The 27160-nt window shown below is 40.7% G+C and overlaps 1 protein-coding gene across 3 annotated transcripts in view; it reads right to left on the bottom strand.

The window, feature by feature from the left end:
- Nucleotides 1-27160, bottom strand: part of SIPA1L1 (signal induced proliferation associated 1 like 1) — a 358565-nt gene that overhangs the window by 103947 nt on the left and 227458 nt on the right. For all 3 annotated transcript variants that reach the window (XM_046647145.1, XM_046647143.1, XM_046647144.1), the window contains 2 exons: nt 8738-8868; nt 3402-3590 (listed from right to left, as the gene is read on the bottom strand). In XM_046647145.1, coding sequence (XP_046503101.1) covers nt 3402-3590; nt 8738-8868 — 320 coding nt within the window. The remainder of the gene's footprint in view (nt 1-3401; nt 3591-8737; nt 8869-27160) is intronic.

Below are 27160 nucleotides of genomic sequence, written 5' to 3'. Positions count from 1 at the left end.
AAAAATGAAAGGTAGTATTATACAAATTTGTATTCAGTGTTCAGGCCTACTAAAGGAAACGGTACTGAGAACTTCTCAAAGTCTCAATCCACTCAGTGGCAACACAGGCCAGTAACTGGAAACTCCCGCGCAGCGCTGCTGTGAGGAGGAAACCAGACGATGCCAGGACAGTGCTTAGAACAGTGTGATAAGTTAACACATATATTTATCTAATTTGCTTTTTATCACAAGAGATGCTCTCAATTATCTAATAAATGAAGATCTAGGACCATGATGGATAAACTAAATCCAGACTTGATCCAAATTTTCTGAGTCACAAACTGTTCTAAATTCTTGACAGTATGAAATCATTGGTAGGTTAGTTACATCTTCTTATTGTCCTTTATATGATCACGGAAATGGACATCAATAAATAACAACAGGCCCAGCGAGGTCTCAGGAAGGAGAACGTGAAAGCTTGGAGAAGTCACAAAGCATATATTCATTTTCTAAAACGTCGGGAATTAAAATGCTTACTTCAGTTTCCACAAAATAACAGAATCTAGTCAAAGGAAAAACAAATTTTTATATTTTTGTGAAATGCTTCCTTTCATATTTTATAGATAAGATATTAATTTGTTCTTCTGTTCATTTCAGCTTTTAAAAGTGATAAAATGAGAAAACAAGCACCAAAGATCTACAAGGCAAAATGCCACAATGCAGGAAGCAAACAGTATTTCTTCTTCCAGGCATAATTATGTAAGCTGCTTAAAGCAGAAAAGATGTTAAAGGAATCATTTAAATCAAATTTAGAGGGAGATTTAAAAGTTCCTTTCTGTAAGTCCAGTTTTGTGGTGTCATACTATGAAGCTCTTTAAATATAACGACATATAAAGCATGAAATTTTAAAAAATGATGACATGGATGGAAACTAAAAATGCTTTGCCATGATTCAAATGTGTAATCTCCTGCACTTATAAGCATTTCTTTTTTAAAATCTGTATTTGTAAGGGCACAAAAATAATCCAGTTTCTCAAAATGATTCCAAGGCAGTAACGAGATTTCCTCCCAAAAAAATGACTCCCCAGACTAAATGCCTAAGTATGTGTGTCATCTGTTTTCTATCTATAATCCTAGCTTTGAATGCTATGGAGATATAAATGAAGACAGAGGCCAAGGGGTGGGGGGTCCCCTTGCCCAGATATAGAGCTGCTCATACAGAATAGCAGATTTTAAATTTCTAGATTCTACTGTGTAGTAAAATTTCCAAAATAAAATCGGGTAGACTCACCTAGATTGTCAAATTTTAATTTTGCCAAGGAAAGGCATTAAAGAAAACAAACTAACACATTATCATTAATTATTTGTGAAGAAAAGGATATTTTAATATCCCCCAAGAATAAGCAGCCTATAATTTCAGAATAATAGACAGCTTTGTGAATTAAATAAATTTAGCTTTAGGTTAAACTCGCTGTAGTGTTCTTCTCTCTCCTGTGTTGATGGGCCCCTAAAGTGAACATCACAGATCAGCCCCATCTGTGGTGCAGCCTTTTGCAACCACTGAGAGAGGGCACAAAAGGTGCTAGAGATCCCATAAGATGTCTACAATTGGGGCACCCCTTTTTACGTAATATGGGTAAAACAAGGGGAAAATGGCAATAAAAATCTCCTTTATACAAAATAATCTGTTCTAATGTAGAATTCAGAATGTTCAGTATATGATTCTATTATCAATGTCTAAATGTTGTTATTCTCCTTGAAAAGCAGAGTAACTGAAAAGACCGAATCCATAAAGTTGAATCTAATCATCACTCTTCTATTCCTCTTCTGTTAGAATAAATGTTCAAAATATTTATGGAAAACAGCCTTCAAAAAGTTAAGTTTATGCATCAGTCATCTTCTGAAGCATTCAAAGGGCTCCATATTTACGTGTTATACACAAAGATACTCATAGCCTACTTGAAATATATGTATGGAATAGACATTGGCTGTATGACAAGTGAAATGAAGGGACAGAGAGAGCAATGATTAGAAAAGTTACATCCTACTATTGGTTCATAATATAGTCCTATTGGCTGAATTAAAAGAATATATCTGGAAATTGATTTTTCTGAATTCCTATTCATTATTAATAAGATTGAAAATTTTAATTAAGGACCTATCATCAAAATTTGTTCATAAAATGACATTTGTGGACCAATTTTACTTCTGGGGGAATTTCTTTTTAAATGCAACGGTAAAGCTACTGCCCCTCCCTACGCCAGGATGCGATATGCCTGAAATATTCAAAGAGTTAAAGTAAGAGCATATAACTGCAGCATCTAACAAAACCAGCCCATATGTTCAAATTATTCCAGGTAGAATGAGAACGCAACTCTCTAGTTAGATTTGCCAGATCACAGCTTTTCATTCTCTACCCTTCCGCTGCGTCTCTATGGATTACCCTATCACTCATCTGCATCTTGACCAAAGGGCCCCCACATGAAGCCATAGGAAGTATGGAGGTGAGAAAATCTTGAGCATTTTCATTTTGTTACTACTTAAGACTCAAATTTTTAAAATTTTGCATTTAGAAATCTTAGCTAAAACACATCTTTGGTGGTAATAATGCACTTCAAAAATTTAAGCTTTTAAGAACAGTGTGGTGTAGGGGCTTAATGGTACAGGCTTTGAACTTATTCACTGCGTGAACTTGGACTTACTACTTAATCTCTCTGTGCCTCCGATTCCTTGTCTCTAAAACAGGGGTGATAATGGCACCACTCTCATAGGGCTGGGAGATTAAATGGGATGACACATTAAAGCACTTAAAACAGAGCCTGGCAAATATGTCCATTAGGGTTAGCTGCTATTATTATCATTGTTATTGCTATTACTTATTCCTAGAGTACTTGAAAAATACACTGCATTTACAGAAGATTACCAAAAGAGTCAAACGTAGTTACAGTACCATATCTATCAATTCTGACAGAGACTTTTAGCAGATGAGAAGTGTTCCGAGTTCAGAGAGTTAAGAAAAAAGAAAATAACTGCAGCCCAGTGGTGCAGCCATTAAGTTCGCACATTCCTCTTCAGGGGCCCGGGGTCCACTGGTTCGGATCCCAGGTGCGGACATGGCACCGCTTGGCAAGCCATGCTGTGGTAGGTGTCCCAAATATACAGTAGAGGAAGATGGGCATGGATGTTAGCTCTAGGGCCAGTCTTCCTCAGCAAAAAGAGGAGAATTGGCAGCAGATGTCAGCTCAGGGCTAATCTTCCTCACAAAAAAAAAAAGAAAAGAAAAGAAAAGAATTGCAAAGAGAACATCCTTCACAATAAATGTATTGGTTTTCCCTGTCAGAAAGGAAATATTGAGGTCCACATTCTAAAAGCCTATGGGAAACCTGAGCAGCAGGAATGTTCTCCTCTGGAGCCACACTTACCCCTTGTTCATCCAGCTTCATGAGTTGCTCTGTGACTTTGGGAGTGTTGAAGGCCAACCGCAGGCACTGGACATTGAGCTCAGGAATCACGTGCTCCAGCACTTCTTTCAGGGGCAGCCCTCTGGCCGTCGAGTGCTTTGCCGTTGAGGGAATGGCATCCTCCAGAACCGAACCTCTCAGTGTCATGAGCTGGAAGAGAGAGCCGTGCTCCGGTGAGGCCTCTCTGGGCGTGTGAGATGAGCAAACACAGCATAAGAGCTGCAGGCCTAGACTGAGGTCCCCTTTAGGGAGCTGGGAATGACTTTTGATCGGTTAAGCCAGTGAGGGAGAAGGAACCAGGGAAGTGATAGAGGATACTTTGTTTATGACAAATGAGGCCAACACTTTCAAGAAGACCCAGGCAAGTCCAGAGGGACTCATGATCAAGTCTTCTGAGGACATTTACTTCCATGCCAAGTACAGTACTTCCTGACAGAGCTCAGTACGGTCAAGGTCTCTCTATGGCTGTCAAATGCTGCTAACCACACTAACCAGGAAATTAAGAAGGAGATCTCTCAGAGAAATAACTGAACAATTAATGCTCAGAATTTAGATGTCATACCTTTTTGCACTATAAAAAGTAAAGGAAGGATCAAGTTTTAAACTACATAATGTACTGCTGACAGGCATAAACTATTCATATCCCCAAATGCTGCCACAATAGGACAATGATTATAGTTAGTACAGCAGTACAGTCAACGGCATTTGAAATTACTTTAGATTTTTCCCTTATTTCTTGAAACAGCTTCCATTATTATGAACTATGAAAATGGGGAAAGAAATTTCCCAATGTAATGAAGATCTGCTGGAGCAAAGTTAACCAGAGGTGAAGCCTAAAGCAGTCTTAATTTGCAAAAATTTTCACATGGCCAAGTTGTTAATATAGCTTACACACTGTCTGGTGACCTAAGGAAAAAACCCCACTACATTGAACAAATTTCCATGAAGCCTGTAGGTTCTAAGGCACTGTACCGCGACAGGAGCTACGGCAGCTAAGAGGGGAGTACGAGGAGGGAGGGTGTGGCGTGTGAGAAGGCGAGAGGTAAGAACACACAAGTGCAATCCAGAAGGATACGTTTACTAAGAAAAGTGTAACGAGTCCGGGTTCCAAGAGAGTTTAAAGGCAGAAAATGGATCCTTGTGGCTCAGGGCATAAGGAAAGTTCCTCCTGGAAGGAGTGGTACTAAAAAGGAGCCATGAAACCTAGGAAAAATTCTGCAAAAGGAAAATGTCAGAGAGCAAAGGTACAAAGATAAGAACGAACAGGTGTGAGCGGGCAATGGCCACTGCTCCCGCTTAGCTGGATCTGCAGAGAGTGCGAGGGAGAGTGAGGGGGGAAAAGCTTTTGGGTCGGGGAGAGCCCCAGGGCAGCAGAGCCTGCTGCCAGCTCAGGGGTGGGCACCTCATCAGGCTCCAACCGGCACCCTGAGAACGCGTGTGAATGGGGACGATGACATACACTTTAAGGAAATTTAAGTTGGCAAATAAGATGAAGTCCAAGAGGAGGAACACATAGGCAGAGAATATAGCTAGAAGGAAGCTGTAATAGTCTTCAAGCAGCAGGAGAAGAGGGCATGACCGAGGATCAGCAGGGAAATTGGAAACCAAAGGAAGAGTCACCAAGGAAATAAAATCTGCAACATTTACCAACGGACGGAGAAGAGAGAAGAGGGCAAGAAACGCAAGATTTACCAACACCTCACCTTCAATAAAGGAAAAAGCGACTCGAGGTATTTCCAGCCTATTAATTTGATTAGTGTTTTTTCTTTCACTTGATACATAACGTTTTCAAATAACAAGTGTGTAAAAAATGTCATTTTCCCATGACAATATCTAATTTGACAGAAACCGAGTTTTTGTTCTTTCTTTCTTTTTTTTTTTTCAGATTTTATTTTTCCTTTTTCTCCCCAAAGTCTCCCAGTACAGAGTTGTATATTTTTAGCTGTGGGTCCTTCTAGCTGTGGCATGTGTGATGCCACTCCAGCATGGCCTAATGAGCGGTGCCATGTCCGTGCCCAGGATCCGAAGCACAGTGCGCAAATCTAACCACTTGGCCATGGGGCCGGCCCTATTCTGTTTTCTTTTTTAAATCACAGGAAACTGCTGGGCAACTCAGTTGTTGTGCTCCTCCCTCCACGAGATAACCGTGCGGGGGGGAAAGGAAGCCACAAAGGCTGGAAGGATTTTCAGTTGAGAAACCAAGCCGAGGAATGCTAACCATGGCTAGTCCTGCGCCAGAGGCTCACCTCAGGAAAGCCAACGCAGAGGAGAAAAAGAACGGCTCATTTTTACATCTGAATCGCTGGTATGACCGATACTTTCGTAATGACTTCCAGAAACAAGAAGGGAATCCTCATAAGACGCTGTGCTTCTAAGCTTCAAAGCACTCACACGCCATGAGATTCTGTTCATAAACGGTCACGCTTACACATGAGGTCTTTTTATTGTTCGTTTATGTTACACAGTGATTATTTCTATTCAAATGAAAGAGATTTCTTTGTACTTCTGTTATCTTGATGCCATTTACTGAAGCAACTGGAATGTTCCTGTGGTGACCATGTTTCCCTTTTTCTCGACATATTTATTAACATGAGACATTACTAGTATGACCAGTCCCTACAAAGGCATAACAATGGCGTCTTACTTTATTACGCATTCAGTGAATGAGAAGAGCGAAGCGCCTGTTCCACAAAGTGCAGGAGCTGTGGACCGGGATCAACGTCCAGAGATATTTCTATCAAAGGACTTCTGTTAGTTTATTTCTATGAACAGCTTCATAAAGATATTACAATTAAGCCATATTTAAGGATTACTTTTATTGGAAAGAAAAAAATTACAGAAAAGCTAGTGGCAATTAAATAGACATTAAAGGAAGGAAGGAAGGAAACAGGGAGGGAGGGAAGGACTATTTCAGGCATCAGGCATGCAGTGATGACCAACTCAAAGGCCCCCTCCTCACGGGGCTTACCTTCTAGATGGGGAAACAGAAAATGAACAAAATAAACAATCACACTATGTGAGACAGTGTTAAGTGTTCACAAAAATAATCCAGGCTGGAACTGGATATGAAATGGGGATATGAGGGAGTAGAAATTTTAGATCCAGTGGTCAAGGAGGGCCCCTGTGATCCGTGAGTGAAGGCCAGAAGGAAATGAGAGCGCTCCGGCCAAGAGGATGCCTGCGAAAAAGCGTCTACTACAGAGGAATTGGGAGTCCCCAAGCACTGAGGCAGCGTCCCAGCGCTTCTCTGACGTGGCCGGAGAAGACCAAGCGGGGGGACTTATCGGAGACAAGGTGGGAAGCAGACGTGCATGGCTCCTAGACAAGTAAGGAGACTGGCTTTTACTCAGAAGGAGAGGGGAACCCATTACAGGATTTTGAATTGAGGAATGACAAGATCTGGATTGCATTTCAAAAGGATCCCTGCTAAGTAAGGAAATGGACCCAAGGATGTCAACTAGGTCAGCAGGAAAAGGACTGAAGTGCAAGACAGAGAAGGTAGAGCATCTTGGGCGAGGCCTGGAAGAACAGAGGTGGGGAAGGCAAGAGTCAGCGGGGCCCACCAAGCACAGCAGAGGGACCACGTTAACTCAGGATGGGAGTTAACATTGGGAAGAGAGGCTGGGACTGGACATGGAGTGCCGGCAAGGCAAGCTGGAGGGACCATCACGGAAACCAGTGACAGGATCTGGGAAAGAACGTGCAGATTTTGAAAGCTTCAATTCTGCACGAAGGGTGACAAGAGAGTGGCAAGATGTGGAATTTAAATGAATAACAACACAGAAAAGGGCCGGACTCGTGGCCAAGTGGTTAAGTTCGTGCACTCGGCTGCGGTGGCCCAGGGTTTCAGCGGTTTGGATCCTGGGCCCGGACATGGCACCACTCATCAGGCCATGCTGAAGCAGCGTCCCACATAGCACAATTAGAAGGACCCATAACTAAAAATACACAACTATGTGCTGGGGGGCTTTGAGGAGAAAAAGGAAAAATAAAATCTTTAAAAAAAAAAAACAGAAAAGGAAGAATATGAGGGGGAGTTAAATCAGAGCGGCCTTGGGAGGGGAAAAAGATAAGAATAGGAGGGACGAAAACACTTGGGAGGGAGGTAACCGAGGCTCGTAGAGATCTTGTGGGATCTGAGAAGCCAAAGAGGAGCAAATACCTACAGCCAACTTCAAAACACAGTGTGTTCTCTGTGCTTTTCATGTTCAATGAAAGAACTTACAATGCTTGATGGTTAGCTGTGCATGGAGAAAAAGTACTCCAGAGCATGTGAGCTCTTCATTTCTCTCAGGCCGCTGTACACAACACATTAGATATTAAAGTCTTGCCGTTAAAAATCCTATTTTTAATTTCCCCAGAGTTCAAGCTTAGGAAGAATTACTAAGTGAAGCCAACCCCTAAAACTTGCCTTGCATTCAACAGGGGAAACGAAGCCAAATGCCCTATTTAAACTAGTTTCAAAACCATTATTTTCTGGATACCTCAAGGGGGTGTTAGGCATTAATGCATAACAACAATCCTAAAGTGAATTAGGCGTGGAGAGGCAATAAATTGATAACTGGCACAACTGTACACATGTGTAGAAAGAAAACAAAAAAAGAACCTTACGGTCCTAAATTTCTTCATGAGTTTCTTTAAAAAAATGTTTTGTTGGCTATTTTATTTTTCCTTTTCTTTTTCAACCTGAATTTCATTTTAAAATAAAAACTCATATTCTGTGCTCTTAGATTCCTAAGGAGCTCCAAGAGCCTCTAACTTCCATAATTAGTCTCTGGTTCAAATAGTCTGTTCCCTAGGCCTCAGAGAACAGGTCCAAGAGAGAGCTAGGCCAAAGTGGAAGAAGAAAAGAGTGTTTTTCCCTCTTCTTGGGTCAGGAAAGGTCCTAAGCAATAGTTTGGAAGAGTGAGTTACATCTTGGGTGACCTCCTCTCTATGTAAGTACCCTGGCTCCTCAAGCTGGCTCAGTGCTTTCTGGCTGCCCAAGCAGGATACGCAATATCCCATTTGGGATTCTGAGGGCTCCAGTTTCCTCGGGCCACACTTAACGGACATATCTTCCTCTGAATCAAAACTCCCATTCATTTATTGCATCTACCCAGAGCTAGATGGAAAGAAAGGATCCAGATCTATTCATCATGTCCACCCCCCACCACTAGAATGAATGAAAGGGGCTGTTGTTGATTCTGAAGACATCTGTAGCCATGTGCTATTAAATTTAATTGCTTTGTTACTGCTACTGCTCTATTTTTGTCTCACTTCAATTAAGCCTCAAGTCTTTCCCTTTTACAACTTACCTCACTCGTTCTAAAAATTATTCGGTAGTTGTATGGCGATCCGTTTTCTTTTGTTTCTTCTGGTTTTTCCCTTCGAATGCTCACAGCCACCGGACCAAGATTTTCATCAGCCCCAAAATAGTTCCAGTGTTCTTAGGTAAAATAAGACAAAACAAAATTAGAATGTTACATTCTGCTTGATATTTAGATCACTCAGAAATCACAGTATATCAATAAAATATAAACACATTTAACAAATATTAATATTCTTCAATGAGTTATAAAAACACAGACTTGGCTACACAGGTTTCATTTCAGAGGAGGTAACACTGACAGAGGTGGCCTGTTTTTGTTTTGTTTTGTTTTTTGCCGAGGAAGATTTGCCCTGGGCTAACATCTCTTGCCAATCTTCCTCCTTTTTTGCTTGAGGAAGATTAGCCCTGAGCTAACATCTGTGCCAATCTTCCTCTATTTTGTATGTAGGTCACCGCCACAGCATGGCTGATGAATGGCATAGGTCCACACCCAGGATTGAACCCAGGAACCCAGGTCGTTGAAGCAGAGCACACCCAACTTTTACCACTATGCACGGGGCTGGCCCCCTGTTGAGTGTTTTTACTGCTCTGCAACTTGCTATCTAAAAAAAGAATTTATGTTTTCTCTCATCTAAAGAGGTTATGTTTTGTGTGCATCTCTGCCTAAGAGAAGGTTTGCGTCAAGGCTTCTTAGCTTTCGTTTAAAACAAAACAAAACAAACAAAACCCTTCAACCTATTGAGAACACCGTTTGAGGAGGGAGGGATTTCCCCCAGATTAAAAAAGACTTCCCCCTGGACTGGAGAGAGAAGAAAGGTCTGTGAGTCACTCAGCAGCATTCTGCTCCCAGGTAGCCCGAGTAGGATGGGGTAGGGTCTCAGAGGAAAGAGCTTCAAAATGCCCCAGGGAGGGAGAAGGCCAGACCCATGGCTCTGGGCCTCACCAATGGTCCCCATGTCGTTAGCACAAAAGGCATCCAGCCAAGCCACTAACACTGGAGGGCATGTGTGGCTGGACAACAGGCCTCTCCTAGGCAACCAGCGAGGCCAGGTGACTGATGACGACTCAGGGGCCTCTGCTCAATGCTCTGGCATTGCTCAAGACCCCAAATCTTAGCACAACCTTGGGGCTCGGGGAACGTCTCGAAATGACTAGTACCGAATCTACCCTCCTCTTAACAAGAAGGAAGGTCAGGATCAAAATTAAATTAATTTACAGAAAATTTAAAAAGTGATATTTACTGTACATCTAAGTATATACTTCTTTAAAAAATTAAAATTGTTGCTACATATATGATATGTTCACAGATGAGGAAGTCCATAAAACACAGAAATAAATGAAAACCTAGAGTAGATAACTTAGTTTTCAAACCTCCAAAATACTTACTTTACACTGGTCTATTTCATTCACACGTGACATGGCTAAATGACTGAATCATGACATGGCAGCTTATTCTCATACGAAATGTATACATATTGGAAAAGATATGTTATTCCCTTACAAAATACATAAGTATTTGAAAATCCATGAGAATAAGAAGAAACAACAGCATAAAATATCTAATCACGCCGTTTTAAAATTTAGGTAATGCATATGAAAACACTTTTCAAGTACTAAAGAATGATTATAAAAAACATAATCATAAACATTGAGGGCTCTCTTAAGAATATTATCACATCCATGGAAATTCAAAATAAGAAACCACAATGGGAACATAGGCAACAAACATCTCATATATGGACAACTGAGAAACAACCCAATAAATGGCACAAAATTCATGTACAAACACTCATGTACACCCTCAAAGCACAGCACATGGGAATCACACTCAGAGGTTATTTACTCTTACTTTGCACAAATTTTAATAAGCTTGGTTGTCTGGTCTTCAAGCCCACAGCTTTATTCAGAGGTGTGATAATTCCAGATGTTGACAAAATCCAGTGTGCAGGGCTGATATACACTTGCATGCAGACAGCAATGTGAGAGAACAACTGACAACAGGGAAGAAAACAGAAAGGGAGGAGACAGAAATAGTATAAAAAAGCAGACAAGAACTTAAAGCAAAACAAGACAGCCGTCTGGGGCCATTTACCAAAGGTGCAAAGAGCTTAACACACTTCCATAACTTCAGAGAGCATTTCAGTACCGCAGCACAGAACAGTGGATGTGTCAAAGACGAGTGTGAGTCACATTCATTATATTCTGTTCCTTGCACTTCATGGACTCCAATGAAACCTGACTCTCTAGAAACTCCTCAAACACACGCACAAACCTAGGAAGAGCAGGTGAGACTGCTGTCCTCTGCTGCTGGGGAAATTCACAAAGATACAGGGCCACCATCAATTCATCATCAATAACCTCAACTCGTCCTCAAGCTGTCCTGTCTCTGGTCGGCTCAAGCTCCCCTTCTCCAGAGCAGATATTTCAAACACTCTCTGTTCTCCTTCAGCCTCCCCCAACCACCTTCTCCTCAATCTCAGCAAATGATACTGTTGTCGACAGTACAAAGAAAACAAAGAAACTATTTCAGAAGCAACTGTCCTCACTTTCCACCACCATACTCACAAACTTACCTGGATCCAGCCTTTGCTCCCTTTTCCTTACAATCCAAAACCCCATCTCCCCTTCAACTCTGGCCTCCACTCATTCCACCTCCCCAGGGACTCTGAGGCCTCAATCACCCTCTCTTCATCTTCACCTTCTCCCCACCTGCTCATTCCCATCATCATGTAATCAGGTTCGAGTCTCCCTCATCTTTAAATATAACACTTACTCTCAACTCCTTATCAACCTTCAGCTATCTCCTCTTTCTTTTCTTCCACTGGAAACTTCTTCAAAAGAGCTGCCTAATTCCTCGCCTTAGAATTACCAAATCTGACTTCCACTGCACAGTCACCAACGACAGCCTTAAAGTCCAAAACAAATAGATACTTTTGATCTTTACCTTGCTGAAACTCTCCATAACATCTGGCACAGTTGATCATTTTTTCTAGAAACACTCTTCCTGGCTTCTATGACACCACCCTCTCCTGATTTTCCCTCTACCACTCTGCCTGTTCTTACTCAGTTTCTCTTCCCCTTCCTATCTGGAATATTCCATCCACTCTCAGAACTTCAACTGCCATCTCAATGTCGACAACTCTCAAAAGTCTTCATGCCCACTCCAGACCCCTCTAAGCCCCAGATCTCTGCTTCCACCCAATGGAACTGTCTACTTGTTTGTCCCACGGGCACCTGCAAAAGTGAACCCAGCACCTTCCACATAAACCTATCCAGCTCTTGCTGCAGTCTGAATTTCAGGGACTGCCACCACATCACACTGTCATGCCCTGTGAATTCCACTTCCTAAATCTCTCTCGAATCTATCCAGTCATGCGCTGCAGAACGACATTTCGGTCAACAACGAACCACAGATACGACAGTGGTCTCATAAGATCAGTGTCACATAGCCTAGGTGTGTAGTAGGCTATACCATCTAGGTCTGTTCGCACAACAATGGAACCAGCTAAGGACGCATTCTTAGAATGCACCCCCGTCATTAAGAGACACGACGTACTTTTTCCCATTCCACTGCCACTGACTTACCCTCATCATCATTTGTCTGGATGTTTCTAAGTTTTCTAGCCAGTTTGCTTTTATCCAATTTGTTCACAGAGGATCCTTCTAAAACGCAAATCTGACCACTACTAAGTTTAAAATCCTTCTTTGGCTCCCCCAAGGTCCTTGGATAGCTCCATGGTTTCCCAGAGGCCCTCACTCCCTGTCAGGAGCCTGACACTCCAGTCTCAACCTAGACCTTTCCATCATCCTTTTGAACGAACTATAGTGAATTTCTCCCACTCAAACTCACTAGGCCCTTTCTCATCTGAAAAACTGTGCCTAGAACATTCTTCCCACAATTCCACTTTATTTGCCTAAGTTCTCTTATCCTTCAGGTCTCAAATGAAATACTATTTAGACATCCTCTAGACGAACGATTGAATACTGGAGCAAACTTAAAGTGTTAATTTTGTATATTAATACTAATATTTTATTTAAAAATGCTAAGAATTCACAAAAACACAATTACTGAAATATTTAATATATTTCAAATGCAAAAATTTAGAAACACTACAACACAAAAAACGTAAATTTATAAAAATATAAATATTAAAACAATCACTTTAATATAAATTGGCAGATAAAATAGTGTTATTTAAAAAGAAACTAAACTCTACATAGAAATAAAGAATTATCATTTAAACTTTTTTTGTGTCATCAAAACCCAACTATATTTTTGTGTAATTTTTCCCATCTGCTGATTAAGTACATTTCTGATTTGGGGGAACATTCATGAGATGATTATAAACTAACTTCTAATACTTTGTTCACACTCTTATCTTCAAACAAAGGCATCTCTGGTTTGATAACTCTGCGAAGATCTTTTTAAACTTACATGTGTGTTTGATGTTTCTGCACAATCTCTTTTTCATTGAAAAAGAGCTCTAGCTGTTACTTCCAAGGAAGCACTTCTATTTGTTCTTCATCTATTTCTGTTTCATCAGTATAGATGGAGATTCTGGTCTGGTTTCCTGTGGTTGTTTTTTTTTTTGCTGAGGAAGATTGGCCCTGAGCTAACATTTGTGCCAGTCTTCCTCTACTTTGTATGTGGGACGCCACCACAGCATGACTTGATGAGCAGTGTGTAGGTCTGCGCCGGGAATCCAGGCCTTTGAACCCCAGGCTGCCAAAAGCAGAGTGCATGAACTTAACCACTAGGCTATGGGGCCGGCCCCCGGTTTCCCATGTTAAATTCACTATCATGATCAGACTGCTTGTTCAAAAAGTCTTTTAACCTGAGTAAGAATTATTCTAACAATAAAAGCCTTGTTTTTTTGTTGACTGTCCACTTTTTCTGCTCCTGAGGATCATACAGGTATAAAAAAAAAAATCTTTCCATGTGACTACACTTTATTCAACTCAAAATCCTAATGCAGTGTGTAACTTTCTGATAGAGGAATTTGGTTCAGAATGTCACCTTAAATTGAATTTTTTTTTCAAAGATTGGCACTTGGGGCCAGCCCGGTGGCTCGGCGGTTAAGTGTGCATGTTCTGCTTTGGCGGCCTGGGGTTCACCGGTCGAATCCGGGGTGTGGACATGGCACCACTTGGCAAGCCACACTGTGGTAGGCATCCCACATATAAAGTAGAAGAAGATGGGCACGGATGTTAGCTCAGGGCCAGTCTTCCTCAGCAAAAAAAAGAGGAGGATTGGCAGATGTTAGCTCAGGGCTAATCTTCCTCAAAAAAAAGAAAAGATTGGCACCTGAGCTAACAGCTGTTGCCAATCTTTTACCAGCCTTTTAGGGATATTCTTAGTCTGGTCCTCTGGCCACTCTTGGCTCTCCTTGTCCTCCAATTTCACTGGACTGCAGACCTTCCGCTCAGGACCACAGCCTCCGGGTAGGACTTCTGTGCTTACTCCGTGCTACAGAATTTTTATTTTTCCTACCAGCTGTCTACCTCCATCCTTTCCTAGTGGAGTTATTTATCAGTTGCAGAGAGCTCTTCCCGCCAGACCCACAATCAGCTTTGTGTTTTGCGGGGGTTGGGGGGGAAGAAGAGGAACCATAGGGGAGCTGCAAGTGATGAGCGTCGAAGAAAGGTTAGGAAGTCTTTGATGCGAGAATCCAGGATGATGAAACTTGGAAAAAGGAAAGAGGAAGGGAAGAGGACTTGGAGATTCAAGTAGGGTGGGTAAATCTGCTGATGGATGAATTGAAATACAGGTATTACACCACCAAAAATAATGATATAATAGTACCAGCATACTGGAATGCCAAAAACCGATACCGCAATCACTATTAGAATGATATAATGCAGTGAAGTGAGGCACCTCGCCAAGCACTCTAGTATTCACATTAACTGTGAAAATACAGATGTGGCAACTCTGATTTAAAGAAAACAAGTCACTTCCCAGCCACAGCCAGTAAAAAGCAGAACTAGAACTCAGACACATAACTTTAACTAGGTTCCAAAGCTTATTTTCTTAGTCATTATATGTCACATTATCTTTCCAAAAATTTCTAAAAACTTTGTATTATGTATTATTGTATGACGAATAAATAAAAGTAAAATAAAATTGATGCCCCATGGGATTAACTAGCCAGATCACACACACAGCTTTATTTCTCAACGTGCTATCTAGCCAGTGTTTCACTGTGTTTAAAGGGAGAGATATTAACATTTTATCCATGTATGGTTGGTTTCCCTCCTGCCTTCATTTTTCATATTTAACATCTAAACAAATGTCTAGCTGAAGTTTTCTTATTAGTTCTGGTTCTTGAGTTTTAATAAGGATGGTACAAAGAGTACCAATGAATGGTTCTGCCATCATTAGAATAGCTGTATTTTTGGTTGATGCATTTGCAATAATAAAAATTTCACATTCTTAGAGAGGGGAAACAGTAAATACTTCAAAGATGCAAGTAATTAGATCAAGTACAGTCATATCACCTGGTTTTAAGCTGCATATAAACACGCATGCACAAAGCAAAAAAAGTTAAGCCTGGCGCCAGCCCAGTGGCAAAGTGGTTAGGTTTGGTCATTCTGCTTTGGCGGCCTGGGGTTTGCAAGTTCGGATCCCACGCTCAGACCTACAAACCGCTCATCAAGCCATGCTGTGGCAGCATCCCACATACAAAACAGATGAAGACTGGCACAGATGTTAGCTCAGTGACAATCTTCCTCAAGCAAATACAGGAAGGTTGACAACAGATGTTAGCTAAGGGCCAATTTTCTTTTCCTTTTTTTTTTTTTTTTTTAAAAGATTGGCACCTGAGCTAACAACTGTTGCCAATCTTCTTCTTTTTTTTTTTTTCCTGCTCTATCTCCCCAAAGCCCCCTCCACCCCCGCCCAGTACATAGTTGTATATCTTAGTTGCAGGTCCTTCTAGTTGTGCCATGTGGGACGCCGCCTCAACATGGCCTGACAAGTGGGGCATGTCCACGCCCAGGATCTGAACCAGCAAAACTCAGGGCCACAACAGTGGAGCGCATGAACTTAACCACTTGGCCACGGGGCTGGCCCCAGGGCCAATTTTCATCACCAAAAAAAAAAACAAAAAAAAACCAAGTTAAGCCTGGCATTACAGGGCTTCAATCAGCAATTTTCAGATTGCTTGTATTTCCTTTCATGATATTCACAGACTTTGTATTAATATTTCAATTGTACATTTCCCTAGGGAGACCAGCATAATTTGGACCATGTATAATTATGAAAAGAATACATTTTTATTTTTTATAAATAACTTATAAAGTTATAATTTATGGCTTAAAATATTTCTTTAGAATTACTCATTTAAAAATTTTAAATAGGGAAAATAGACCTGATAAATACGAATCAAAGAAAAAGAATGCAAACAAAACTGAGCTACTATCTCAAGCCTAATAAAATTAGTAACAATGTTTCTAAAGCGAAAAATGGTTCTTGGTCGAGCTGGACCTGGTCATACACTCCTGGCAGCGCTGTGAATTGGCACTAGCTGTTTCAGAAAGCGTTATAGCAAGAGATGTTAAAGTCACAAAAGTGTTTGCATTATAATCTTAGTTACCCTAATTGACTACGACAAAGGAAAAATGAAAACTTCCATTTTCTTTACAAAACGTACCTTATGTCATTGTAGAAGAGAACACTAAAGATACTAGGTACTGAGCAGACAGACTTGGGCCTCATTATACACCAGCAGGTCAAAGAATGGAACAATGTCAACTTTATTAGGTGGAATTAACATTATGTTAATATTTTAAACTATTGTTTCTTAAAATAGTTTACTTGGTGAGCTATACGTGTGTCACTGTCAGTGCAATGAATGACATGATCTTTCCAATGTACTCATTAGCTCCACATTTTCATTAGAGAATCTGGATGAAAGCAGGAAGACCACACGCTTCTATAAATTGCTTATCTCTGCCTACTGGACTCAAGCTGTTCAGATGCTTTGTTTTCCTGCAACTAATTGTTCCATCTTAATATAACTAATAACTAGGTTAGAAAGAGGACAGATCTAAAAGTTACAATAAAAAAAAAGCAGCAGCAGCATATTCTGCTTTTAAAACGAAACATAGGTTTCCCAAAGTGGAGGTAATAAGAGTCCAACTGTTTAAAGAACGGCTCTTTCCGAGAAGTACCCTACTCAGTCTCTGGTCCCTAAAGGACTCATTCTAATAATAAGGGCGGAGGTTCCATGAGAACCAAAGAGCCTAGGACTTTGCATCATAATCAAAAGCAGGTCAGGGTAACGGATGGGGACATTTACACAGGACTGGCTGCAGGCCAGAATTATGTCCCAAAGCACTCCACTAAGCTTATAACTATTGTTGCATAAGAGTAATTGCCTATATTTGCAAAGTTGCGCTGTACTCTGAAGTTCCAATTCTTCTTTCCACAGGTAATTCATAAAAAGCAGGGTGGCCTAGTTGCCAAAATGGCATCAAGTTGTGCGGCTTAAAAGAGCAAGTGCCTAAGCAGCCCCTAAAAGCCCCTAACTCGCCAGTAAAAGGTAGACTTCAATATGAAGTTATGTTGACATCAATAAATTGCATCAGAATTATTAAAGAAAAAAAGTAGAAAGAAAACTCCTTTTGAAACAACGGGAAAATAAAGAGTAACAGAATCAAAATAGGAATTTTTATTGGCCATTACCAATCTATGACAAATAGCCAATGGTCATATTTTTGAAAATTCAATGTCACTAGTGTTCAAAGAAATGAAAGTTTTTGGCCTATAATAAATCTTCAAATATAAAAACTATACATACTCGAAGTAGGCAAGAAAATGTTAAACTACACAATCTTAAACACAGCAGTTGGACCCTTCTGGCCTAAGCTTTCCTGAGAGCAATTTGGCAACAAAAACCAAGGTTCCTGCTAAGTTCACACCATTTCATTCGCACAGGTCTCTACCTTATGGAAATAATTGGACGTGGGGGGAAAATTTACATAACAAGGCCATTTACGTAAGGCCAGAACTTGAATGAAAAAAATTCTATCTTTATTTTTACTAACTTCTAAATGAAATGTAGCATTTCCTTCAGTTATAAATGTAGGCAACTATGGTAATATTAGCTGTACATGCGACTTCAACTCCAGTGGAAATCACAGGTATTTTCCTATGACATTACCAGTTGTTGCAGACATATCAAAACGTCAATTATGTTCATCACTGCTTTGAAATTATGGCAGTCATCAGACCTGATGCTAGATCTTTTTGTTAATGCAATAAGAAAGAAGTATATATATTATATATACATAAAAATGTATTTGGTTTGCAAATGGTCAATGAGTATAAAGAATATTTTAGAAGATTGCATATTCATGTAACTCTTTACTTTTAATGTTAGTTAATACTAATTCAAATGCTAGCTCAGAAAAAAAAAGTATCTAACATCTAAATGAAAGAAATTACCATGAAACACCTCTCTCTAACTCAATTTCTTTACATTTAAGACTCTCTTTGTACCTTTTTACCAGGGATAGTGCAGTAAGATATCTTCCTATATAAAACGCTTTTGAAGCATTTGGAGGGAAGTGCCCCAGAGACAGCCAGAAATGCAGTCAAGGCAGGAGTCACAGCTGCTCAGGAGGGCAGGGACCATGCAGTGTGTCTCAAAACTTCAGCACAACCCACATACCTGCGGACTAACTGTCCACATGAGTAGTAGAGGCTGATTCTGCTGATGGCTCCTACACCATGGAATGCTTCTACCTGGTTTGAATGCAGTTAGGAAGACGGCTCTTCTCACTGCCCTCAAGCTCAGGTGCATGGCCTCCCCGTGGAGGAGGGGGCTCCAAGAGAAGATGAGGAAAGGAATTCATACAATAAAACAAATATTTCTTGAGCACCTAATTTCAGTGTCCAGAACGACAGGCTCCGTGGTGGCTGAAGTTATAATGAGGCATGCATTTAGAAAATAGGTGACACGCTTTTATTGTATGTCATCAACTTGTACTGAAACAACAGATCTGAAGGGCCCTTATTTCCTTAGACTGCAAAACAAGGAGCAGAGAAATTCTTGGGGCTCTGGGAATCGGTAAGCGCCATAGTTGCTTTGATGCACTTTGACACAAGTTGGGATAAGCCTTTCCATTTCCACGTGGAGGATTCACATGTTCGCTGCTGCAACAGATTGGACCTGAATGTTTTCATTTTTTACGTTTTATCTTGACCACTTTCAGACTTAAAAAAAACTGAAAAGTAGTACAGAGAGTTTCCATATACCCCTAACCCAGCTTCCTCCCATGTTAGCATCTTATGTAACTACATACGGTACAATCTCATTATCAGAACCAGGAAATTACCATTGGCGCAATCCCATCAACTGAAGATTTTATTCAAACTTCACCAGTTTTTCCATTAGGTATTTTTTTGTTCCAAAATTCGATTTAGGATCCTACATTGCATTTAGTTGTTATTTCTCCTTAGTTCCCTGCAGTCTGTCACAGTCCCTCAGTCTTTACTTGTCTTTCATGATCTCGACACCTTTGAAGAGTACTTATTACTCTGTTTGGCTTTGGTGGTTTCACATGATCGGACCAAAGTTATGCGTTTTGGGCAAGAGAACGACAGAAATCATGTAAGCTTCTCAGTGCATCATTTCATGGGTTTCAAAACATGGACTTTGATTCACTGCCCTAAGGTGGCGTCTGCCAGGTTTTTTCACCATAAAGTTACTATCTCCTTGTAGTTTACAAGGATCTTTGGGGAGGATACTTTGAGATTAGGCAAACCCTGCTTTTCCTCCTGTTTCTACTCAAACTGTCACTCACTGATTTTAGCATCCATCAGTTGAGTCTAATAAAGTTTACAATAGTAAAAATCAGTCTCAGTGATGGTGTCTCGGACCTATGGGGATCAATTGGTGGTCTAGGTTAATGTTCACAAACCCACCATGACCACACACAGGCTTGTGTGTAGTCTCACTTCCTGAAAAGAGAGGAAAAGCAATTGCACCACCTTTTTCAGTGTCTGGAGTATAACACAAGGTCATATACACAGAGGGCCCTCATCACCTCTACCTGATGCTATAAATACAAGATATACTGGCTCCTCAACTCCATAAATCTGGTACTTCGCATCAGCATCGCACATTCACCCACTTGTGAGTCATGTCCTGAAGTTGCCCAGTCTGCGCGCTTGCCTTCAAGGAGTGCGCAGACCTGTTACAAACCACTGCACGGTTGAGAGCGCTGTGCAGGGCGCAAGGGCACGGGGCGACTCGGGGCAGCAGCGGGACAGCGTCTGCTCCTCTGGGAAGGAGGGGTTACTCAGGCATCACAAGCCCAGGACAGGCAGGAGCTTGTCGGGTGGGTAGGAGAGGGAGAAAGAACCGCCTGCTCTAAATACGTACGTGCATGGGGGGAGGGGGAAAGGCAGCTCTGTGCAGAGGGGAGCAGGATAAAGTCCTTCCAGCTCCGGCATCCACATAGGTTTCTATCCTACACCATGTTCACTGCCCTCTCACTCAACAGGGACACCTTCTTGTTAGGGAGGCCTCTCTACTTTCCCGGGGCGAGCCCTTAGCTAGCTCTCAGCCCTTCTGTGTAAGGCAGGGCCAGCTGGGGAATGAGATCCACAGTGCTGCGGGGGAAGCTGCCACCTACACGGTCCCTCCTCAGCCTGTGCTCACCAACGTGGTAAGATCGCTAGACCACCAAGGAAAGCGGATAGCATGAAAGAGAAAATGAGACAAGCAGAAAAGACAACTGAGAAGACACAGACCATTTAAGGAAAAGAACTTGGAAAAAATTCTTTTCAACTAACACCAAAATAGAGAAATGTGGAATACATAAAATAAGCTATTATGAAAAATAACTAAGAGAAACAAAAATAATGAGTTCCTGGGGATTAAAAACACAATCCCTGCTGAAAAAATTAAACGAAAGGCCTGAATAATAGAACGTAGAAAGCTACCTACCAGTCTCTTCTCCAGAAGCTAAAATTGATATATAGAGAACAAAAATAAAAAGAAATTGAAATTACAAAAGAAAAAAACGAAGGATAAATCCAGGGGTTCCACCATCCATCTACATGGAGTTCAGATAAAGGGAACAAAGAAATTGTAGAAAAATTTTTAAAACTATATCCTTTTAATCAGGAAAAAATTTAATGTTTAATAGTTTCTCATTTGTCTTAAGAGCACTAACGGTAGGCTGTATACCACGAAGACAGCTGTATCTGCTTTGTTCTCCTCCCAGGCACTGTACGTGGCACAGAGTAGAGGCTTCATAAATATTATTTGAATGAATAAATTAGTATATGAATGTACAGTTAATTTTTAAAACTATTTTAAAAATATGAAGGGCACTCACTAATAATAAATGAGATAATAAATTTATGTGTGTAGGAGAAAAGATATAGGCTACAAGCCAAATTATTGGAATCGGGGGAGGAATTACCTACCTCGGTACTATTAGTTTTTATAATAGGCAGATGCCTACTTCTGCGCCACTTGTTTACTGCCTGTTTCCCTTCACCAGAATATAAGTTCTGTGAGGGGGATCTGTTGTGCATACCACTCCAGTGCCCAACCCATGCCAAGCACAACATAGGCACTCCTGAGTACGTGCAGCCACGGAGGTGCAACTCTGATCTCCCTTCCAGAAAGGTCTTGCAACGGATTAAGTCACAAGAAATGCAGTTAGCTGAAAGTCTCTGGCTACAGCATCTTTGGATTTGCTACAGTTTTCCGGCCCAGCCATTCTTCCTGGGGAGCCCCAGCCCGGAACTGAGCAGACCGCGGCTAACGGGGCCTGGCCATTATTGCCCACACGGGACTTCTCTAACGCTCGCTCTTTGCTCCGCTGCTTGGCTGAGACTGGTAGATCTGCATCACGGTCGGAGGCTCACCGTTCCCCATTTTGCTTTCTCTCTCTTTTCTCTTCAGGGAGTCATAGCTGCATCATGGACTGAAGGTTTTCCCTGCTAAATTCTGCTTCCTCCCCATTTTTTTCTTTCACAGGCATTACTCCCAAAACCTCAACAAACCACTCATATGCCTATAACTGCCTCAATATCTGCGTCTCAGGACTCAAGTGACATAACCTATTTGTTCCGTGATTACATTTACAAGTCAATGTAAATTTACATTACATGATTAGATTGTATTTAGCAAAGACAAGAGGTTGGATTTGGAGCAGGGCAGAATAGAGATGGAGAGACTAAGATACCTATTGCTAGAATTTGGGGAAGAGGCAACGAGGGCCTGAAGTTATAGAACTGGGAATGGGACATGAAGAAGAAGCAGCTAGCAGCAATTCAAAGGCAGACTCAAGAGGCCTTTCCAACTGATTGGAGGTTGAAAACAATAACAGAGAGGCATCAAAGAGGCTTCAGAGTTTCAAATCCAAGTGACTGATGTTAATGATGGCATGTACAGCAAGAGGGCAATGATGAGGGAGGCTCGTTTAGGGAGGAACATGAAGAAGTCAAAATTTACGTGCATGGTTTTGAGTTGCCAACTAGATAGCCATCCATGCAGAAGCAGCTAACAGTTGGGGAGAAACGAGCTGCAACTAAGGAGAAAGCCTGCGAATAGAGGAATTTCATTTGGATATAAATATATACTAATTATCTTTTTCCAAAAAGAATCTGAGGTCATTAATTATAAAGGACATATATAAATCATGCTAATGAAACAGAAATAGAAAAATAAAAAGATGAAAGCAGAAACAAACAAAGGCTGTATAAGCTGAGCACTGAATTCGGTTGGGAGCCGAGGTAAAACAAGAAATACAGTAAAAAACAAAACAAGCCAACAAATACAACATACCTATTTTCAGAAAGGCAGGTAGTGGGCAGCTATCAGAAAACAATTCCTGGTACCAAATTCTAAAGTAAATTTCTCACATGGAACTCTGTAACGGGCTGAAGAATTAAGGGCAGTATCTTCACCACCAGTTTCACTGCAAAAGTATACTGTTTTTATATGACTGGATCTTCAAAAGAAGACCATGAATAAAGTCAAATGTTTGCGTAAATGTGGCCCTCTGATGATCTATCTTGATTTTAAAAATAAAACAGGGAGGAATGGTTGAGGCACACGCCTTTTTAACCAACTTTCACAAACCTCTGAACCGAGATGGCTCAGCTAGAGAAATCCTGAATGCCTTACAGATCAGGGTTCAGAAAATCAGTGTTGGGCCTCAGGAGATCACAGCCAAGAAAGGAGAGGACGCTTGTTTTCAAAGGAGCAAGCACGCAAACCTTCACGCCCAATGGTCTCCTCGCTACTAGAAGCTCTGAGCAGATAAAAAGACAGCGGCACGACATGGTCCTACATGAGTTTCTCCAGAAGCTAGTCAGAGTCCCAAATCTCCCTGAAAAGGACTCCCTAATTACAGAGCTACCTTCAAACAAATTATATGCAGTTTATGTGATCTCAAAAAATAAGACAAGGGCATTAAAACAGTGAATTATTATATGTGTATAAAATCTTTCCCTATTAATTTTGGCAGAAATTAACTGTTAAGTTCAAGAGCATAGAGCACAACATGGTTGAGTAGATCAGACTTGTTGACTCTAGAGTTTACCACTTACCTGAAATATGAAACTGTCCACATCAAAAAAACTAAACACAGATTATCCTTAAAGAACCCTGAATTATAAGGCATCCCATGGTACTTTTCTCAAGCCTAATGATGCTATACTTACAGAAGAATTAGGGGGGAAAAAAAAGCACAGATTTTTACAAATAAGCTTAGCTGTATGGTGTTCCCTGACATTCTGTATGCACTATACAATAATCCACTAAAACTTACAATAGCTACTTAATGATGCTCATTTAACAAACTGGAACTTGAAGAATAGCTCCTGATAGCAAAACTGAGAATACATCAGAGTGCCAAAGCTGTCACTTCGAGTACAAGTGAAGTTATGTGCACATATTCTAAAGAACCGATGCTAAAGATGGCTGATTACAAGAGAGTAAGCGGTAAATAAAGAAAACTGGACATTACAGTAGAAACCGAAATCCAACTTGCTGGTGTCCTCAACTGACAATCCTAGGGCCCAGCAGACTGCTGAACGTGACTTGTGTGCAAACATGTGTGTGGTGGGGGAGAGGTGGAGATGTAAGAAGAGGAAAGTGAACAATAAAATCTGGTGACTTAAAGTTATCAGAAGAATAATTAAGTGCATAAGCATTAGTTTTCCCTCTTTTCAGGAGAGGGAAAATATTCTTAGATGAGCTTCAGACCAGATAATGGCAGTTTCTCCTGGCCACTGGGCAGCAGGGAGAGGCAGTTTCCCATCACAGCATCTTCAGTAACTTGACTTTGAGTGACACCCCACCTAGCATCGGATTAGCATATCAACACTTTTGATCAATGGAGCAACAAACACCACTGCCAAGCCAACCCATGGGCTCCTCTTTTCCATTAACGCATCCCCCTGAATGGGACTCATGGAGGACATGCCTCATTGACAACTATACACTCAGTGCAAAACTGAAAAAGTCCTGTATGGCCACAGAAAATGAGGTGAGAAAAAGTCTCCTCAACAAGCCGCATCGGCTACAGGTAACATCATAGTTATCCTATAACTTAGTATTGCAACTTTCAAATTTCCTTGACACTTTGATCATGGTGACTATAAAACTAAACATAAAAAAATAGATGTACTCAAAGGGAGATGACCAGATTAATTGTAATGCTATCCTACTGCCTAGTTTGTTCCTCTCTAAGAAGGATGTGGTTGCATCATGTGGACTTATCACAGTGACAGCTTCGCCTCAGGGTCCTATAAGCATTAAGTGAGGAGGTCTGCCATAAAGCACAAAGTAATAACACAATAAACATTAGCTATATTATTACTGTCATTTAATTTTGAGTGAGTCTCAATAGAAACATCACACACACTAGCAAAACACCACGGAGGAGTAGGCAAGAGAAGGGACCGGAAAGAACACTGATGGTGTGATGGTGTGTTGCTTATTTTAGTAAGTGCAAACAGTGAGATTCCTCTATTGGTCCAGCATCGTTCCAGCCATGGAACGGGCTTACACGTTGGAGTCAAATATCCTCTAAAGTCTAAATCTGCAAAATAATGTTTATAAAAAACATAATAATAAAAAGTGATTGCAGCTTCATGAACCAAACACAATTAAATTTTACAACTAATGTCTACTGTAGAGTGTATTTCAGTAAAATGAATTTTTTTCCCCTTAGAGACTTAGCCACAATAAAATGAGGAATGCATTAAACAGCAGAATGGAAACTATCTGGTGATGAAGAGGTTGGAGCGACAGCCAGGTCAATAGCACTACACCCTGTTGCTAGAAGATGAATTGTATCTGACACTGATGTACTCCTTCAAGATGACTCACTTTACGGTTCTGATTAAGAAAAAAGAGTTACTGCACTAATTTCAGTGACTCAAGTTGTATACTAAAAATTCTAAGACTTATTTAACTATATTTTATATTGTGATAAAAAGTATAGATACTGAATTTTTTAATATACAGTTATATTTTAGGGGGCTTAAATTCAGCTTCAAATGATGTTATGCAGTGCCATAATTTGTTGTATATTATCATCTTGTGACAAATGGCCTGCCTGGTTTGAAAATTCTAAGTTGTGTGGTCCAAGAAAACACACCAGGCGCCCTCTGTAACTGCCTTCCACTGGACCAGCTTCCTGGATTAACCATTGCCCTGAGTTCTCTCTGTGGACCAGGATGATGGATGCCCCATGGCACCAGCAGACAATCTCTGGTGCCACACACATTCCCACCAGCTGGCCTTCATGCTGACAAAGAGTCAGCTGTGTCTTCCCAAACCTGTTTATGCCAGTGGACTTGTTATTATAATTATGAAATTTAATTAAATATTATGAAAGCTGATGGAATGAGCACAAAAGATAAATCTTGTCTCTAGTAGAAACTAAGTTGAAGGCTTTGGAAAGACATAATAAAGGCAAGTCACTAAAAAAGAAAGCTGTTGGATTAGATGTGGTGAGGCAACTACAAAAAATAGAAAAAAAAAACCCCATAAAACTTAAGATTCTGTAAGATCCAGATTGCTTTGCTAGTGTCTATGTTTTAGCTCTCGTGGTTTACATTATTAACACAACATTGAACTCAAAATAGTAGAATCACTGTCAAAGAAAAGCCCTTGGCCTCACAAGAGTTTGGCAAATATATTTTAATGAAAATAAAAAATTTTGAGTATGTACACTTTTAAAAGATTCCCTGCTTTAACCACTATTTTCAATTAACCAGTTCCAGTTACATTGGCTAAGAAGGTATTTTCCATGCTTCAAATTAGAAACTACTTTGGATTAGTGGCTTTTAAATTTATGAAGTGTTATGATCTAAGCTGATTACTCTGGAATCTAGGTGTTCCAATTTTTATCCCATGCTTTCGAAAGATAAAAAGTAAATGTCCACCAGATTTAAACATAAAAATATACTCCTTCCCTTTAGTCTAATATGGTAGAGAGAAGAGCACAGCAGTTAAGAACGTGACTCTGGTCAGACACACAGAAAGCGGAGTCCTGGTTCCACCATTACTAGCTCCATGACAGCTTAACCAGTTACATCACTTAACTGCTGTCATCTGGAAAATGCCATCAATGTTGGGACCTACCTGAGTGGGCATAGAGAGGCTGAAGTGAGAAAATGCATGTTGTATCAAATGCTTAGCAAAGTTCCTGGTACATAAAAGTACTCAAGAATATTCCTATTGCCTAACAGGAAAAAAGTGCCTACTACTACATAACTAAGATTGTAATTAATATGTTCTTTCTTATGTTGGACTCAATGGGTCAATTTTTAGCAAGATGGCCTCCACCTATAGACAGCTCAGAAACACCTGTGGAAAATTTCTCCAGGTACAATAGGCACGGTTCTCCATTGGGTGCAATTTCACTTCCTAGGGGACATCTGGCAATGCCTGGGGACATTTTCGGTCATCACAACTGGGGTGGGGGAAGGAGTACCTATTGTCGTTCTAGAGTGTCAAGGCTAGGGATGCTGCTAAACATCCAACACCCTACAATACACAGGACAGTGCCCCCCCCAAAGACTTATTTAGCCCCAAATGCCAAGACGACAACCTTGAGAATCCCTGTATCCTAAAGGACAGTATAAGAGAGAAGTGATTTCTAAAATTTGAACTCCAGAAAATTATTGAGAAGATAAAGATTGCCTAAAAATGAAACTGAGGTTTTCAGTATCATATTGATTCCAGGACCATAAGACATTTAGGAGACATGGACACTTCGTAACAAGACAAGATTCTTTGCGTCAACAAACGCTCTTGAATGAGGTTTATCATGTAACAACCTTACAATAAATTTTATTCTAACGTCAGCAATGTCATAAAACTATAATGACTCCCAGAAATGAAACTTCATTCGGAAGATAAATCTAAAT

The sequence above is a fragment of the Equus quagga genome, chromosome 20, assembly GCF_021613505.1.
Source record: "Equus quagga isolate Etosha38 chromosome 20, UCLA_HA_Equagga_1.0, whole genome shotgun sequence".
NCBI classification, from domain to species: Eukaryota; Metazoa; Chordata; class Mammalia; order Perissodactyla; family Equidae; genus Equus; species Equus quagga.
Note: the sequence above shows the minus strand (reverse complement) of the source record. Positions and strands in the feature narration are given on the sequence as shown.